Source organism: Haemorhous mexicanus, chromosome 1 (genome assembly GCF_027477595.1).
Source record: "Haemorhous mexicanus isolate bHaeMex1 chromosome 1, bHaeMex1.pri, whole genome shotgun sequence".
Taxonomy (NCBI): domain Eukaryota; kingdom Metazoa; phylum Chordata; class Aves; order Passeriformes; family Fringillidae; genus Haemorhous; species Haemorhous mexicanus.
This window is the reverse complement of record NC_082341.1, coordinates 23,753,711-23,768,864: the sequence shown is the minus strand read 5'-3', so window position 1 is coordinate 23,768,864 and position 15,154 is coordinate 23,753,711. Positions and strand designations below refer to the sequence as shown.

At 43.0% G+C, this 15,154-nt stretch overlaps 1 protein-coding gene across 3 annotated transcripts in view; it reads left to right on the top strand.

Annotated features, from left to right (window-relative positions):
- The first annotated feature begins 799 nt into the window (after positions 1 to 799).
- The window catches only part of CDK6 (cyclin dependent kinase 6), a 135,531-nt gene continuing 121,176 nt past the window's right edge, over positions 800 to 15,154 (top strand). The window contains exons 1-2 of one of the 3 annotated variants that reach the window (XM_059843274.1): positions 800 to 1,027; positions 3,078 to 3,564. In XM_059843274.1, the coding sequence (XP_059699257.1) occupies positions 3,332 to 3,564 (233 nt within the window). In that variant the 5' untranslated portion in view covers positions 800 to 1,027; positions 3,078 to 3,331. Of the gene's footprint in view, positions 1,028 to 1,116; positions 1,136 to 1,485; positions 1,596 to 3,077; positions 3,565 to 15,154 lie in introns of those variants that run through there. The other 2 variants (XM_059843285.1, XM_059843279.1) reach the window with 2 other exon arrangements.

Sequence of the window (15,154 nt, the reverse complement as noted above, 5' to 3'; positions counted from 1 at the left end):
ATAATTAAAAAAAAAAAAAAAAAGGAAAAAAAAAAAAGAGGGGGAAAAAAAAAACACACAAGAATTCGCATTTTTCTGGAGGGGGGAAAAAAATTAAAATAGTTATTTCCCATGATGAGGGCGGGGGAAACAGAAACCCCAAAAGGGTTATTTCCCAGCGCCTCGCATGCTGAGCTCTAGGAATGAGTCAGGGCTCTCAGTGCTGCCGCAGCCGGCTGAGCCCGCGCCCGTGCAGCGCCGAGCGCGGCGGGGCCGGGCCGGAGCCGGGGCCGGGCCGGGCCCTGCCGGGACCCCCTGGGGCGCTCGCCCCGGGCCATGCCTGGCCGCGGCGCTCGCGGCGACCCTTGCGGTATGCGGCTGCCTTTGGCAGGGGCACATGAAGGATTTCATTGAGTGTGAAGACAGAGAGCAGAGACAGAAAGCAGAAGGAGGCGGCTGCAGCCTTTGTAGTCGGGGAGGAATGCGGAAATGTTGAAGCACTATGTCAAACTTTTTTGAAACGGGGTCAAGTCACATTCAGCCAGCGTGGGAAAGCAAGGGAAAAAAAAAGTTGAGGAGAGGGAAAAAAAAAAAAAAAAAAAGGCAGCAAGCTGCTGCTGCTCCCAGGCAGAACAGAGGCCGGGGGAGGCAGCAAGCAGCGGCAGCGCAGCGCCGGGGCAGCGGCGGAGCGGCGGCGGCGCCGAGGGCCGGTGCCCGAGCCCCGCACCGCAGGCTGCGGCCGGCGGGGCTGCGATCGTGGCGCTGCAGCTCCCCGGGGGCCGCCGGCCGCGATTTTTATTTCGCGTTTTCCTTTTCCCCGGGCAGGGTGGGGGCGGGAGGAGCGGGCTGGGGGACGAGTGCGAGCTCCTTCTGCGCCAAGGTGCAGCCCGGCGGCGGCGGCGGCAGGAGGATGCGAGCCGAGGGCGGCCGAGCCGCGGATCAGCTACCTGTGTGGCCCGGGCGGCCGCTGCCGGGACCTGCCGGAGACATCGCCATGTGAAGGGGCAGACCCCAGGCCGGCTCTCCACCCCGCCTCGCTCAATGGGAGGTTTGTGTTAGAGAGGACTCACCCCCTCCCTCCCCCCCCCTCCACCCCCCGGGGCTGAGGATTATTTGGGGAACTGGTGGCGGTGCAGGCGGCCGTGGCGCACACCAGGTAACGCGGGGCGCCCATGTGCTCCGCGCACCCGGCCCCGCGGCGTGGCCCACACGCCGTCCCCTCCCCGCCCGGCCCGGGAGCCCACACCGCTCACCCCCCCTCCCCGCGGGCGGCACCGCGGACGCGTCCCTTCGGCGGCCGGGCCGGGGCAGCGCGCCCCGCGGTGCCGCCGCAACCGCCTCGGGGTCGGTGCGGGGGCGCGGAGGGGCCCGCGGGGGAAGGGGTGCCCTCAGCGGGAGCCGCCGGGGGGGTCCTCTCTGCGTCCTGCCGAGCAGAGGAGCCGGGCCCCCCTCCCCGCCCCGTCCGCTGAGAGGAAGCGCGGGGACGCGGCTCCCCGCGTGTCCCCCGCGGCCGCCCCCCGCCGCCTGCGGGGCGCCCGCGGAGGGGAGCGCGGCGGAGGCAGCGGCGGCCGGGGGCGGCCCCGGTGCCCCGCCGTGCCCGGGGAGGGCGAGCACGGGTAAGTTTCCACGCGGCCGCGCCGGGGCAGAGGCCCGCCGGCCCCGCCGCCACGCACGCGCGGCGCCGCTGCCCGCCGCTCGGGGGCGCCCTGCCCGCGGCGCGGGGCGGGAGGGGGCGCGGGCGACCGCGGCGGGGGCTCGGGGCGGGCTGAGGTCCCCCTGCACATCGCGCTCGGACAGGGGTCCTCCCGCACAACGGGCTCGGGCAGGGGTCCCCCCGCACACCGGGCTCCGGTGGCCCCCCACGGCGGCCCACGCTTGGTGTCTCCCGGTGATGCTGCAGGCGGGGGACGCCGGGCTGCCTGGTGGCTGGGGAGATGCGGTGCGGTGGCAGCTGGGTCGGGAACTGAAGTCGGCGAGGCAGGGAGCCGCCTCCGGCTGCAGCCGAGGAGAAGGGTTGGGCGGTGGGCACAGGTTTCCTTCAGATTGCGCTTTTCATCTCCAGCTAAGGTGTAAGATCAGCGTAAGTGTGCGGAATAGCCCTCGCGCTTTGTGCTTGAATTCCACTTAAGGGATCCCCGACTCACCTATCTGGGACCTTCATCCTAGATCTGTAAAAATGTGGTGTAGGAGAGGGCTACAGTCCTGGAGGTCACTGTATCGCTGTGTTAAAAAGGGTCAGGGGGAAGGGAGGAATTGATGTGGAGCTTTTTGAGGGGAGAGGGTTTGCCCAGTCCTGCAGAAAGTGGATGAAACTGGATGCCGAAGTGCTTCTGCTCTCCAGCCTCAAGCACTCTGCAGCAGAGCATGCTGTTCCTGAAGACATCTTTCACCATGCTGCTTTGCAAAGAGATGCCAGTGACACATGTAGCAGTATCCACAGCCAATAATCTTGCTTGTTAGTAAATTTGCTAAAGTGCATATTTCTGAATCTACTTCAGCACACAATGCTTCATAATGTATTATTGCCATCTAAGTATGCATGTATTTCGCCTCTCCACAGGTGCTTTATTTCTTGCAATGTGTTCATGATCTGTCCATGAAGGGCTTCGCACAGGACAGAGCAGACCAAGGCAGAAACCTCCAAATGCTATTATTTAATTGCAAGTGTCAGTAATATAGCAAAATACACATCCAGGACTCTGCCGTGTTAAATGAAGAAAACTTTAAGTCCTGAAATCCCGACATAAGTACTTGGAGGAGCACTTCCTCTCACACATGCCTAGCTAGCTCTGCCATCCCCATCGCTCATGTGTCACAGGGTCATGGTCTTTAGCCCATTCTCAGTAAAAGCCCTCAGGATGCTGTTGCTCTGTAGCCGAATGCCTACCTAGCCTTCTGCACAGACCGTGATAACTTTGTAGTGTATCAGCCACTCCGGAACGTTGATACATATGTCACCCTCATGGTTCGCATCTTCCTTTCCACCATGATTTTGCTTTGCATATCTGTATTAGCTTAATTTTAACAGGTTTTGAACAATGCAAAGTCATGAAGTAAACTAAACTAAACTCACATTTTTTCCTTGGTTTGTCCTCCAGATTTGTTTGGCTTTGCACAGGCAATGCTCCCAAAGACTGTATGATAATTCTTGGTGGCCAGAAGCGGAGGCGCATTGTGGCCATTACAGAAAAGGAACAAGAACAGGAGGGCAAGAGCTTCCTACTGCCTCTCTGGCAGAGGTACCGAGTGTGTGGCCTGTCTGCATCCCAGCAAAGTACTGGTTTTCGAAAAGTAGGTGAGACTGAGAGCCACCTCGGAGCACTTGGAGAGGAGGAAGAGGACTGGTGCCAGCATGGATAAGGACAGCACAAACCTGGCTGACCAGCAGTATGAATGTGTGGCTGAGATTGGGGAAGGAGCCTACGGGAAGGTGTTCAAAGCCCGAGACTTGAAGAACGGAGGTCGCTTTGTTGCGCTGAAGCGGGTACGGGTGCAGACCAGCGAGGAGGGGATGCCGCTGTCCACTATCCGAGAGGTGGCAGTTCTGAGGCACCTGGAGACGTTCGAACACCCCAACGTGGTCAGGTGAGGAAGTGGGACCCCGTCCTGATCAGTGAGGTCCTGGGTATAGTACATGAATTGGGTGAGCGAGAGTTTGGGGGCATAAATGGAATGGACACTGGTTTGGGTTTGTGGCTGAAGTGAGCACTAAACTGCATGCATGAAGTGTGGTTTGAGGTTTCAGCAGGCCATGGTGCTGCCTGCCAGACCTCACCTCATCCCTGTGCATTGCCTCCCACACACACAAACACCCATCTCCAGAGGCATAGGTGTGTGATTTAAGTGTTGGAATGGATGGGCAAGGAGCCATATATATACTATTTCCTCAGGCATGAGAGAAAATGAAAAAAACCCCAACCTCTCCCTGGTTTTGTCTGACCTATTAGTACTGCCAGCTGCTGCTTATTTTTACCAACTCTGTTCATTATAGAAATGGCAAGAATGAGAGCAGTAGTGGAATGTGCATTCTGCCTTTTTAGGTGCTTTTATAGAGAGCTGTAGATTACGGTGTTAAAAAGAAGCAACAGCTTAAGACTTCAAGCTTTTCAAGCAGCCTTAGGGTTGACTACTGTTTGGTACTAATTTTCACCATGAGCTGTTGATTCTGCTACCAAGAGGGCAAAAGTACAGGTGTCAAGATCTTGCTCACAAAATGGTGGCAGTGGCCCCAGGATGTCCTTTCTGTTGTGTCAGTAGCATAAATCCTGAATAAATAGCCTGTGCTCTCAATGATAAAGCTAGCCCTACTGTAACCTCTAACATTTTTCTGTAGCTAGAAACCTTCAGCAGCTTGTGAGCATCTTTTATTAAAATTATGAACTTCAAGAAGTAAGTTTCACTTTGCAGATACCCACATTGAAACTGGTCAGCATCTTGCTGGCGGTGCTATATTAGCAAGAGTATTTCCATTCTTTGTGTTACTTACATGCATATTACTCAGCAAAAGGAAAACGTTTTTGTACTTCACTAACACCAAGACTCTTTCAGTCTTAGAGAAGTAGATACTCTGAACTCACAGGTGAATTTCAAAATGCCTTGCACGTGTAACATCCTTTTTTTGTAGGGTCTGAGATCGGGGGGTGTGTATTAGGCACAAGAGGAAAAATGAGACAGAGAATAATACTTAGGTTACAAAAGTCAATCGCTAGAGATGAATTCACTTTTGTTCATTTCAAGGCAGTGTAATGTGACAGTCTCCTTTATGTCAAAACTGACTAGGCAGAGTGTATGTTTTCTGAAATGCTGATCATGGAGTGCATGTCACCAGTCTCACTTTAGTGCGCAATGGGACACATACAGGCTGCACACACAGCTCACACTTCCATTGCTCATCAAGCAAATCCACAATTCAGTTAATAACCATTATCTTGGCTGGCACCTAGTAGTGCCAGAGGCTTAGTCAGTATACTTCAAAAGTGGACATCCTATGTTGATCACTGAATCAAGTGACTTGGTTTAGAGGAGCATGCACAAAGTTCCTCCTTGGCAGTAGAGGAATAATTGGGAATTGTCAAAAATCTTTGAAATGCAGCCCATCAATTTATGGGAGAAAATGAAGATTTAGTTGTCCAGGTTTAGACATTTATATATTTGAAAGCTAAATCTTGTTTGGGAATACTTCAATATAATACCTAAGAATTTTTCTACCATTAACATCTTTCCATATGATGTAAAAGATCTTTTTAAGAGCTTTCTAATCTCAAATGCAGCTGAATGATTGAAATAGAGTTCTTGTTTTCCAAAGAGCTGTTTAATGAACTGACTATGCAACTGCAGGATTCTTTTGCTTGAACTAAGTGCAGTTCAATCTCAACAGAGCAATGCATGAATACATTGAATCTTCAAATATTTTTACAAGCTTGAATGAAAACTAATTCTCTGCAAAGCAGTGAGTATTTCAACCAGCAATATGAGAATGTAATTTCAATATAAAAATCTGTGAAAGTTTGTTTCACGTCCTCATAGTGGTGTTGTGAAGCCTGTACCTTTTGCCATAAGCAGCATTTCAGACAAAAGGGGCTGGTGGTAATGTATCAGGGTGCCTGGGACATTGGTTGCACACCTTTTTCCACAAAAAGGCAGAAGATAAGCAATTTCAAACATTATCTCTTCTAAAATGTGAGGAATGCTATTCCTCACATTTTATTACTCATGTCCTTTGTCCATATTTTTAACCTGTAGGGCAGATAAGGAGCCCTCTGGAGAGACCAGAATCATATCCTTCAAATGGAAAAAATTATTTGAAAACATTTAAATGGCCCATATTTCTGTTACAAAATATGGTAGAAGAGTTTGCAATTTATTGAAATTAAACATCTATTTTTGTATTATGTAAATATACTCAGAAAAGGAAATACTATAAAGAAGTTCTACAATTTTAAGCAGCTGATCTAACTGTACTTACTTATTGAACGTATTATGCTCAAAATATTTTAATTGTTTGGGCATGCATTCTGGAAACTGATATCATGGCCAGGCTAATAAATAAAAACAATTCCAAATGCATTGTCTGCATACTGGATTAAAATGTACATTGTTTTCACAGCACTGCAATAACAGCACAAATATTTTAAACCAAATATTTTTGATTTTGAGAGGACCTTTAGTTTTTTTCTGAATATTACAAGCAACTAGCTTGAGAGAACTACGGTGGAACTGCAAATACTGTGTTGCATCTGTTACCTTTGAGTAGTGGCATGTGTAATCCATGAGTTGCTCAATGCAAACCAGCAGCCATTCAGTGAGTCAGGATTTAGACAGACTTTGTACAGAAGAGCTGCACAGGCCCTGTGGTCTGCTGTGGTACTGTGGCATCAGCTGACAGCAGAGATCACAGGCCACATGAACTTAGGCTGAGTGTCATTTTCAACTCAAATGGTACCTCTGGGCTTCTCCAGAGAGTGCAGCAGGGGTCTCAGCAGCCCAGGGCTTCTCTGTTGGCATGAAGTTGGAGCTAAATGTGAAGAACAGTTTGGTAAGGAAAGACCCAGTACTTTGCAGGCATGGGTAGAGCTCCATGGCTTTGCTGGTCGTAGAACCAGGATTCAGGACTAGCAGTGCTCCTCCAGCCCAGGTTTGTCCTAACAGTTGTAGAATCACTTCCTCTGAGAAATAGTTAGAGACAAAACTGGTTTCCAGTGCTTGGCACTAGGGTTAGAAGAGAATTTTCTCCATAAGGGAGGGAGGTCTAAATAGCCCAGAGTAATTTTAAACATAATATTTATAATATTTTTCCATGCTACTGCTTGCTAATTATGAGAGGGTTTTTTTGTGTTCCTTCGTTCCAAGTGCAAGAAAAGCATCAAAGGGGAATATAATCTTCATCAGAACAGTGATGGTAATGAAAATCTCTGTGCTGTAATGGAAATAAGGAGGACTGATCTAAAATTTTTTAAGACTGTTAAGAATAGTGTGTAGAAAGGCATGGGGAAAAGGCACTTAAAATAATTGCTATGTGCTTAAAATCCTTTCCTGTTCACATTTACCCTTTTTATATAGCTCCTTTCTGACAGGACACCTTACTGTATTCTATTTATTTTCACAAAACAGAGTTAAAAATAGAATCTTCAAGAGTAAAGCTTACTGTAAATCAATCTGAAAATAGCTATGTCGTGGGCTTGGAAAAGTCCGTTGTAGCTGGTAGGATGATCAAGGTGCTCCTCTAGCTCACCTTTCAGATGTAATGCTTGAATAAAACTTTAATATATACAGTAGGTAAATCTGGCAAAAGTTGGTCCAGCAGTTACATAGCTTTGTGCTGTTCTAGTTGGGAAAAATTAAATACATGTCGATAAAGAACAGACTTTGCCAGGAATAAATGACATATTAGATTCAGGAAATTCCTTTGTGTAAAACCCTGCTGCAAGATATCTGTAAAAATTATTCTTGTGTTTATAATGCTAAATTCAGCTGTATCTTGCATTCATTTTATCTCTCTCCTGCTGTTAATCAGATGAATAATTTCCCCCATATCTTAGTCATCATCAAACTGTGAATTTGCACTCTGGGAAGGTGATATGCAGAACAGACTACTGTAGTTCTTGGCATGCTTGTTTTCTATCATATTTATATTTCTATTTAACAGTTTTAATAGCATTAAACCATAAGCAAATTGAACAAAAATGCAAAGCTGTATATTTTCGCTTCCTATCTCATAACTTTGCTTTTATAAATACAATTTCTTCAGTATTTTCATGGTTTAATAACTATTCAATTTTTAAATAGCTGAAATTATATTGAATATGACCTATTAAAATATAGTCTAGTCTGGGTTGTTATTTCAAAGGTAAGTGTCAGATCGTGCCATTCAAAGTGATCATAACCATGTAAGAAATAAAAGTCTTGATTCTCTCTTTCCTGATACTTTGCAGAATATGTGCCCCAGCTAATTGACTTAGGTTCAGCAGAACGATCCATCTTGCTGGAAGTCTGAATCTATACCTCATTCCTTTTTGTGTACAAATCAGTGGGGGGAAGCACAGTAATTACGACTATTTGCACAATTATGCCACGTTCAAGCTTTTATGGTATTTTATATCCATTGAACTATAAATGGCACTGTAAACTGCTGTCTGTAGTACAGCAGTCATGTCATGCTGCTTTTTCCCTGCTTTTGCAGTCCCATGCTCCATACTGTTGTCTCTTGGTTTGCACTTGAGTGCTTGGTGGAGCCCCTCACCTGATTGCCCTGGCAAGGCCACCTGGGTGTTGGGGAGAGAGGCTGGCACACGCATCGCTCCCCATCCCTGCACGTGCTGACATAGAGACCAGCACTTGCTTGACCTTACCCAGAGGTCCCAGAAGTGTATAAATGGCTTGGGGCTTAAAATTTCCTTGTACTTAGAAGGTGTTTTTATAAGTGCCTTGAAGTTCCCTGTCTGACCTGGTAGAGCATTCAGGACGTATCGCTAGCAGATTATCAATACCTAGTTAACCTTTTGCATGACAATTTGAACATGTATTTGCTTCGCTTTTTTCTGTTTTTTAAACTGAAATTATGGGGAAGCATACAGAGGGGAAAAAAATTCAGAAGGCAGTAGCTAATTTTATTTCTGTTTCTAATTTTTGGTGATGCCGATGTTGGCTTCTGGCTTTATTACTGTACTGTTAATAAGTTGAAAGGATGATCTTCTCAAAATCACTGAGATGTTCCATCCTGTCAAGTGAAACATTTCTATTTTAGGGGGTGTTTGTCTCTAGTGAATTCTGCTTCCTTCCTTCTTTTTTCTGCCAAGCTAATGTTAAACTTTTAGTCTGTGAGGTCATTCTTGCACATCAGCAGTGTGCTGTATTGTGTGATACAATTTATTTTTGTGTAGCATCACTCAGTATGACATCTGGCAAGCCCCTGGAGACAAAGAAGAGGTGATCTTTGCATTGCTAGTTAGAAAGATTGTCTTGCAAACAGAAAAAGTAAAATAAGATGCAGGGATGGAGTGGAGCAGAAGAACCTGAACTTGAAACTTGCCAAGTATTTGTGTGGCAGATGAATGTCAGCTGAGGTAGAAATGGTGGATGAGTAGTGGGAAGGAAAAATTGAATGAGCTTCAGAGTCAGTTTTAGTCTCACACAAACAGGATCATCTTCGAGGCAGATGTGATGACAGGAAGTGCCTTGGCGAGGGAAAGGCATTTCCAGGCTGGAAAGCAGTTTTGGTCAGAAGGCAAGGAAGATCATCCCTGTACTGACTGGCCACTGCGAGGGACACTGCAAAAGTCTCGGGGAGGAAGGGACTGGAAATATTGGCTTCTCTGATGGCTGGAGGGCAGAGGGGAATGATACGGTTGCCACTGAACAGGGCACATGGGTCTTGGAGAAATTTGTCAGCAGAGGACATGGGGCAGAGAGTGAACATGAACGCTGGCCTGTCGTCATCTGCTTGCAACCTTACAGTACACAGAATGAACGTGTACAGGGAAGACAAGGGTATTCTTGCCAATCATATTAATTGTTTGTTAGTTATGAATGTGATGATTTAGTTTTAATACATGATCTGGCAGAAACAGGACAAGATAAGAGCATGTCAGGAAGGAAGGGTTGAGTATGGAATGGACTTCTGAGCCTTAGGAAGTTCAGTTTCTGGAATGAGTACAAGACCATTTTAAAAAGTATTTTATCTCATTCTAAATCTAAGTTTTTTACAAAAACCATGTTTCCAGTCTTTGTATGAGTAAATGTTAGTCATTTTAGATTATGTCCAGTGTTCTCTTCCTTCTTTAAATCTGTGGATGATTATGCCTGTGCTCTTCTTGAAGAGATTTAGCCCTGCTGGGTCCTGCCTGAAAGGGAAAACCAACTTCTTCCACCATAACCATTGCTGATGGCAGGCAATGACTTCCAGGGAATGGAGTGGTGTCTAGGATTCAAAACTGAGCCTTGAAAAGGTTTAGATGCCAGGAGAGAGGATAGATAGTCCACACTTACAGACAAGGGCCAGGGTAGATTCATTGGGCCTTTCCAGTTTACTTCACGGTACTCACTTCTGACTGAAGTGTGGAACAGATCAGGGAGAAGAAAAGTTGCTTGCTATCCCAGGGTTTAAAAGAGAGCAGGCTGGACCTGGAGTCAGGGACTCAGCAAAGCACTGACTAAATCACTCAGGTGGGCTTGGTGGGATTTAAGCTATTGTTTGAAGCTCAGCACAGGTCTAAGTGCATTATCAAATAGAAATAGCTATGATGCTAAGAAAGCACTGAATTTTAAAACGTCTTTCTGGATAGAGTTCAGGGACAGTATACTTCAGAATACAAATTACACATACTGATTCTTACTCATGTATTAGATTAAAGTCTTATTTCTAGAGAATATTTCCATTAGAAATTAAAATGAATCATGCAGAATAAGTAATATAACTATCCTGACAGAGTAATAACATGAATTTGGCATCAAGAGTGATTATTTGTCATTTTAATAATTCTTAGGTGATGTAATTTAGTTCTGAAGTTTTAAAATTATTCTATGAAGTAGAATAATTTTACAGAACAGTAAAGAAAATAGAGGTTGCAGCTCATTCCAAAACTTCTGTATATAGAGGATTTAGTTTGCTTGGTATGAAATCTTGTTATTTTCCAGTATTGCTGAACAAGTTGATTCTTAATCATCTAACAAATTATCAGAAGGTAAGTGTACCCATATAAATATATAACTAAGCTGTGTTTTTTCTTTTAAAAGAGAGAAGATTTCTCCACTTATACCTGTTTTTCATATCTTCTTATAATCTGAAAAATACTTCTAAATATGCAGGCATGATTATTTAGCAGGTATACCTTTAAACGCTAAAGAATTTGTATTTAATAAATAAACCTCTTCAGAATTTTCCAAGGGGTGTTTTTTCCCATCATCTCCTTTGACATTTGCCATTTGGGAAGCTTTTGGTGAGATGATTGTCGGAGAATGGAAATGTGACTGTTGATTTCTGAAATCTTTTCAAAATACCTCATTGCATCCAAACTATTGTATTGGTTTTTATATTTATTTATTTACCCTTTACCTTTGAAAATCTGTCCCATCATTAGGAAAAAAAGGAAACAATCTCCTAAATAATCCCTTTGAAATCAGACCTTAAGTTTCTAACAACACAGTTGTGTTTTCTTTAGGCAGCAAAAAAATTGTTTTATATGAGTAGTAAGTAGCTCTTTCATATGATGCTTTAGATGTCTTTTTAGGGTTTCAGAAGAAGATGGGTTTCTATTCTCTGAAGTATCTCACATAATTTTTAGGATGAGGTGAATGTTTCTCATACTTAAATACAGGGTTTGCCTTTTTCCTGGTATTGGTAGAATTGTCCTTGGGTGGGTTTCCCATGGCATACCTAGCAAACAATCTATGAGCTTAACAAAAAGTTCTGTACTGTTTTAAAATGGTTCATACCAACACTGACTGCTTATTACTCTGGATTATCATTAACAGGTGACTGATCTTCTCTTAATAAAAGAAAATAACAAACTCAGACATGAATTAATCTTTACAGGAGTTTCCCATGTTTAATGATTGAAAACTCAGTTCTAGTGTAAATGAGTCATACTGCGTTTAAGTGAAACCTATTGAGTTTAGACTTTTGAAACATTAGTCAGTGCAGAATATTACGTATTTTGATAGAAACAGAGAAATAGAGTGAAAAAGCCTGCATGGGGGTTTTTTCTCTCTTTTATGTGAAGCTTTGGCTAGTCTTTTAATATCTATTTGAAGTGTGGTCAGTGTGATAAATTGCTGTTTAACAATGCCAGAGAACTCCCTTTTCCCTGAAATCAATTAATTATAAACTGGAAATTTCAGTACTTTGTTCACTGTTTCTTAAGTTAGCATATTTCTGGGAGCTTTCTGTGATCGTAATTCCTAGCTGCACTGCTGCTTTTGTTTCTCTTCATCTGTGGAGCCAGGGCTCTACTGTAAGGATAGAATTCTATCACTTTTTTTTTTCCACATTTGATGTGGTATTTTGCATACAGCTGCAGAGTAGACAGTTACCTTTGAAAAGAACATTTGGCTGGTTTAATTTGATTAGAGCAAACCACCTCAATCATTACCGAACTAAGACCGTTTTCTCTTGAACTTGGCTGTAGGAGTTGGGAATGTAATGACTGTGCTTAGATGTTTGGGGGAGGACTCGTTTGGCTACACAGCTACTGCTGAAGTGAAACAACCTTAGAGGACCTTGCGTACTCTGCTCTTTCCCAATAAAAAGGGAGGGCTTTGAAGCCATTGAATGTCACATTTAACTTTCCCTCATTGTGACAAGGAACCTTGTCACAATTGAATTCCTTTTCTACAAAAAATATATTGGAAATATTTAATGCACAGAAATATAGAATCATATATTTTTTAAAAACACCATGATACTAAAAACAGACATAGAATAGGAAAGTCTTACATTTACAACATATTTAAAACATGCCTAGCAACAGTATTTTGAATAAAGTTGTAATAAAATCTGATTTAAAGAGAAATATGGTGGGATTCTCATAGATACATTATATACAAGTTAAAATTTAATCCCTTTTAGTAAGTCTCAGTAAGATTCCTACTTTTTTTTGTGGTGTTTTGATTTTCTACCCCTTCCCATATCATATAAATATATTGGGGTAGTTTTTTATGTTGCATATTAAATATCAAATTAGATACTTAAGATTCACAATACTGTGTATTCTGTATGATTTTTGCTTTTCAGTTTCCCTCACTGATGATCACATAATTTTCCTAGAAAAACTCTCGTGGCTGTCTAGAATAGAAATATGTCTCATAATAAATGACAGACCTTCAATACATTGTAGTCAGCTGGTGTTCTCTAGAAAATACAGTTCTGATCTGTAAGTGCCCTGACTTTGTGATAGTGCATCATCATGAAATATTTTAACTAGAGGATTACAGCTGAAGGAAGATTTTCTGCTTCTTCTTGCATTATGTTCTGAAAAGCCATATGCATAGTTAGCTGTTCATCTGTGTCATCAGCCTAACGCTGCTAATGGCAGAATTGCATACACATCTTCCAGCTAATCCAGGAATCAAGTTGCAAATTTAGGGCTTGAGTTTCCGCTGGGGAATTGAAAGAGCTACACTAATTTAAACAGCTTTGGTCGTCCAAATCATAAAGTCCTAATGTTAAGTTGAACAGAAATGCATTAGTAGAGGCAGACTGTGCCCAGGTGTCCCATCCAGCATGCATGTTTGAGACTTCACCCATTTAGTTTAGATGCTTCAACTGTTGAGTTCACTAAGCTGGGGTATAACAATTCATTAGGTTTTTCACTGAAGTGGTTTTAGCATTTCTGTTTCACTCCTAATTACACTCCCTTCTTGCACTACAAATAATTCCTCTCTAACTCAGTATGTATCCTCTGAAATACTCAATGTCTGCTTCTGTGTTGTCACCTGAGCATCTTGTACAACGTTATCTCTCAAACTCCAGGTTGCATCACAGATACAGTGATTTCAGTGCAGCGTACGTGTCCTTTCTTCAAGGGCAAATGCTTCTAGTGCAAATGCTTCTAGAGCTACTTTGCTGTACTGTATTGAAGTTTATGTCTAATGTTACTCACTAACACAGCTCTAGAACCTTTATTACTGATTTCCAGGTTCTTTCAGGACAGTGAAAATCAATGACCTGTATTCCTTCTCTGTGTTAGGAAGTAGATTATAAAGTGAATCTCGTTCTGCCGACTTTATCTATCAGCATAGTTTGTATTTGTGAACTTTATGACACAGAGATTAGGCAACGTCTGCACTTTAATTAGGGTGTTGTTTATCCTTAGATAACCTTCTAGATTGTTAATGGCGATAGGCCTACCCACTGATCTTTGTGGTTTCCTCACAGACATCTTTAATCAATTTGTTGCCTCACTGTTTATCTCTGCTTTTTATAAAATGCTGAGCAACAAGTTTTGATCAAAGCAGTAATACCCATATCCAGACAGGTTGGAATCAATGACTGTGGTCTAAAAATTAGAATGATATGTTTCATTAAATTTAAGGCAGAGCCCAGGCAAGTTAATCCTTCTGCAGAACTGAGCACCTGTATCTCCTAATTGCATAGAATCCCATTCATTCCCATTCATCCTACTGCCTTTATGTTTGTAGCATAGTTAAAAAAAAAAAAAAGCATCACCTGGCATTTCTCAATTCTCTGTTGCTTATTATTCATATTGTCTCTATTCTTAAGAACTCAAGAAGGTTTTATTTCTTTTAAATTTTATTTGGTCAAATTAAAACATTGCTTAGAGATGTCAGTTATTTCAGAAGCAAATATTTGTGCGTCAGTGAGACTAGAACTAAGGATCATGGCAGTACAAGAGCAAGAACAGTTAGGATTAGCACAGAAGAGACAGGTAATCCATTTGACTAAAATGAAAGGTATTTGTGGATATAGATAAATGGCAGACAAGTGAATGACAGTGATGAGGGAATTTTCTTAGAAGACATTTAAGGTATATTGGAATATCCCAAATCAAAAGGATATTGTGATGTCTGTAAGAAAGTGCAGTTCAAAGAGTGCTTGGTTTCCAGTAACCCAAAGTTGAGAGTGAACGAGACTAATTCTGCAGAAGCAAAGCTTAAGTTGTGAAAAGCAAATAATCTTTTGCTGTCCTGTACATCAACAAAAGGATATTGAACCTGTGATTCTAGAAGAAGCTGTAATGTAAACTAAGTTCATGAAAATACTCATAAAGCACAATTTAACCATAGTTGATAGTAGACAAAGTTTAAAGACAAGTAGACAAGATTTAAAGACAAAACTTAGAGATACAGTCAATGAAGTAGCTCTTCCTGGAGTACAAAAAAGAGAGATCACTCTCTGCATAGCCTGAAGTAACTTTCAATAGCTGATTTAAGAAATTCTAATAGTCAAGAGACGCAGTCATAGTGCCCACAATAATTAAGTCTGACATTTTTTGGAAAAGGGATGGTTCCCAAACTTGACATAATAACAATAGGCTTTAAAATAGAGAGATTAAGAAACAAGAAGTAATTCAAAAATTCAGCAGTCAAGAGGAATGATATGAAAAGTCTTAGATTTGTAGTGGTGGGTACAATAAAATAATAGAGAGTTACAGCAGCACAGTTTTTGTCACTTGGGTCATACACCATTCTCTGGCGTCCATGCTCTCTTCAGTCACCAAAA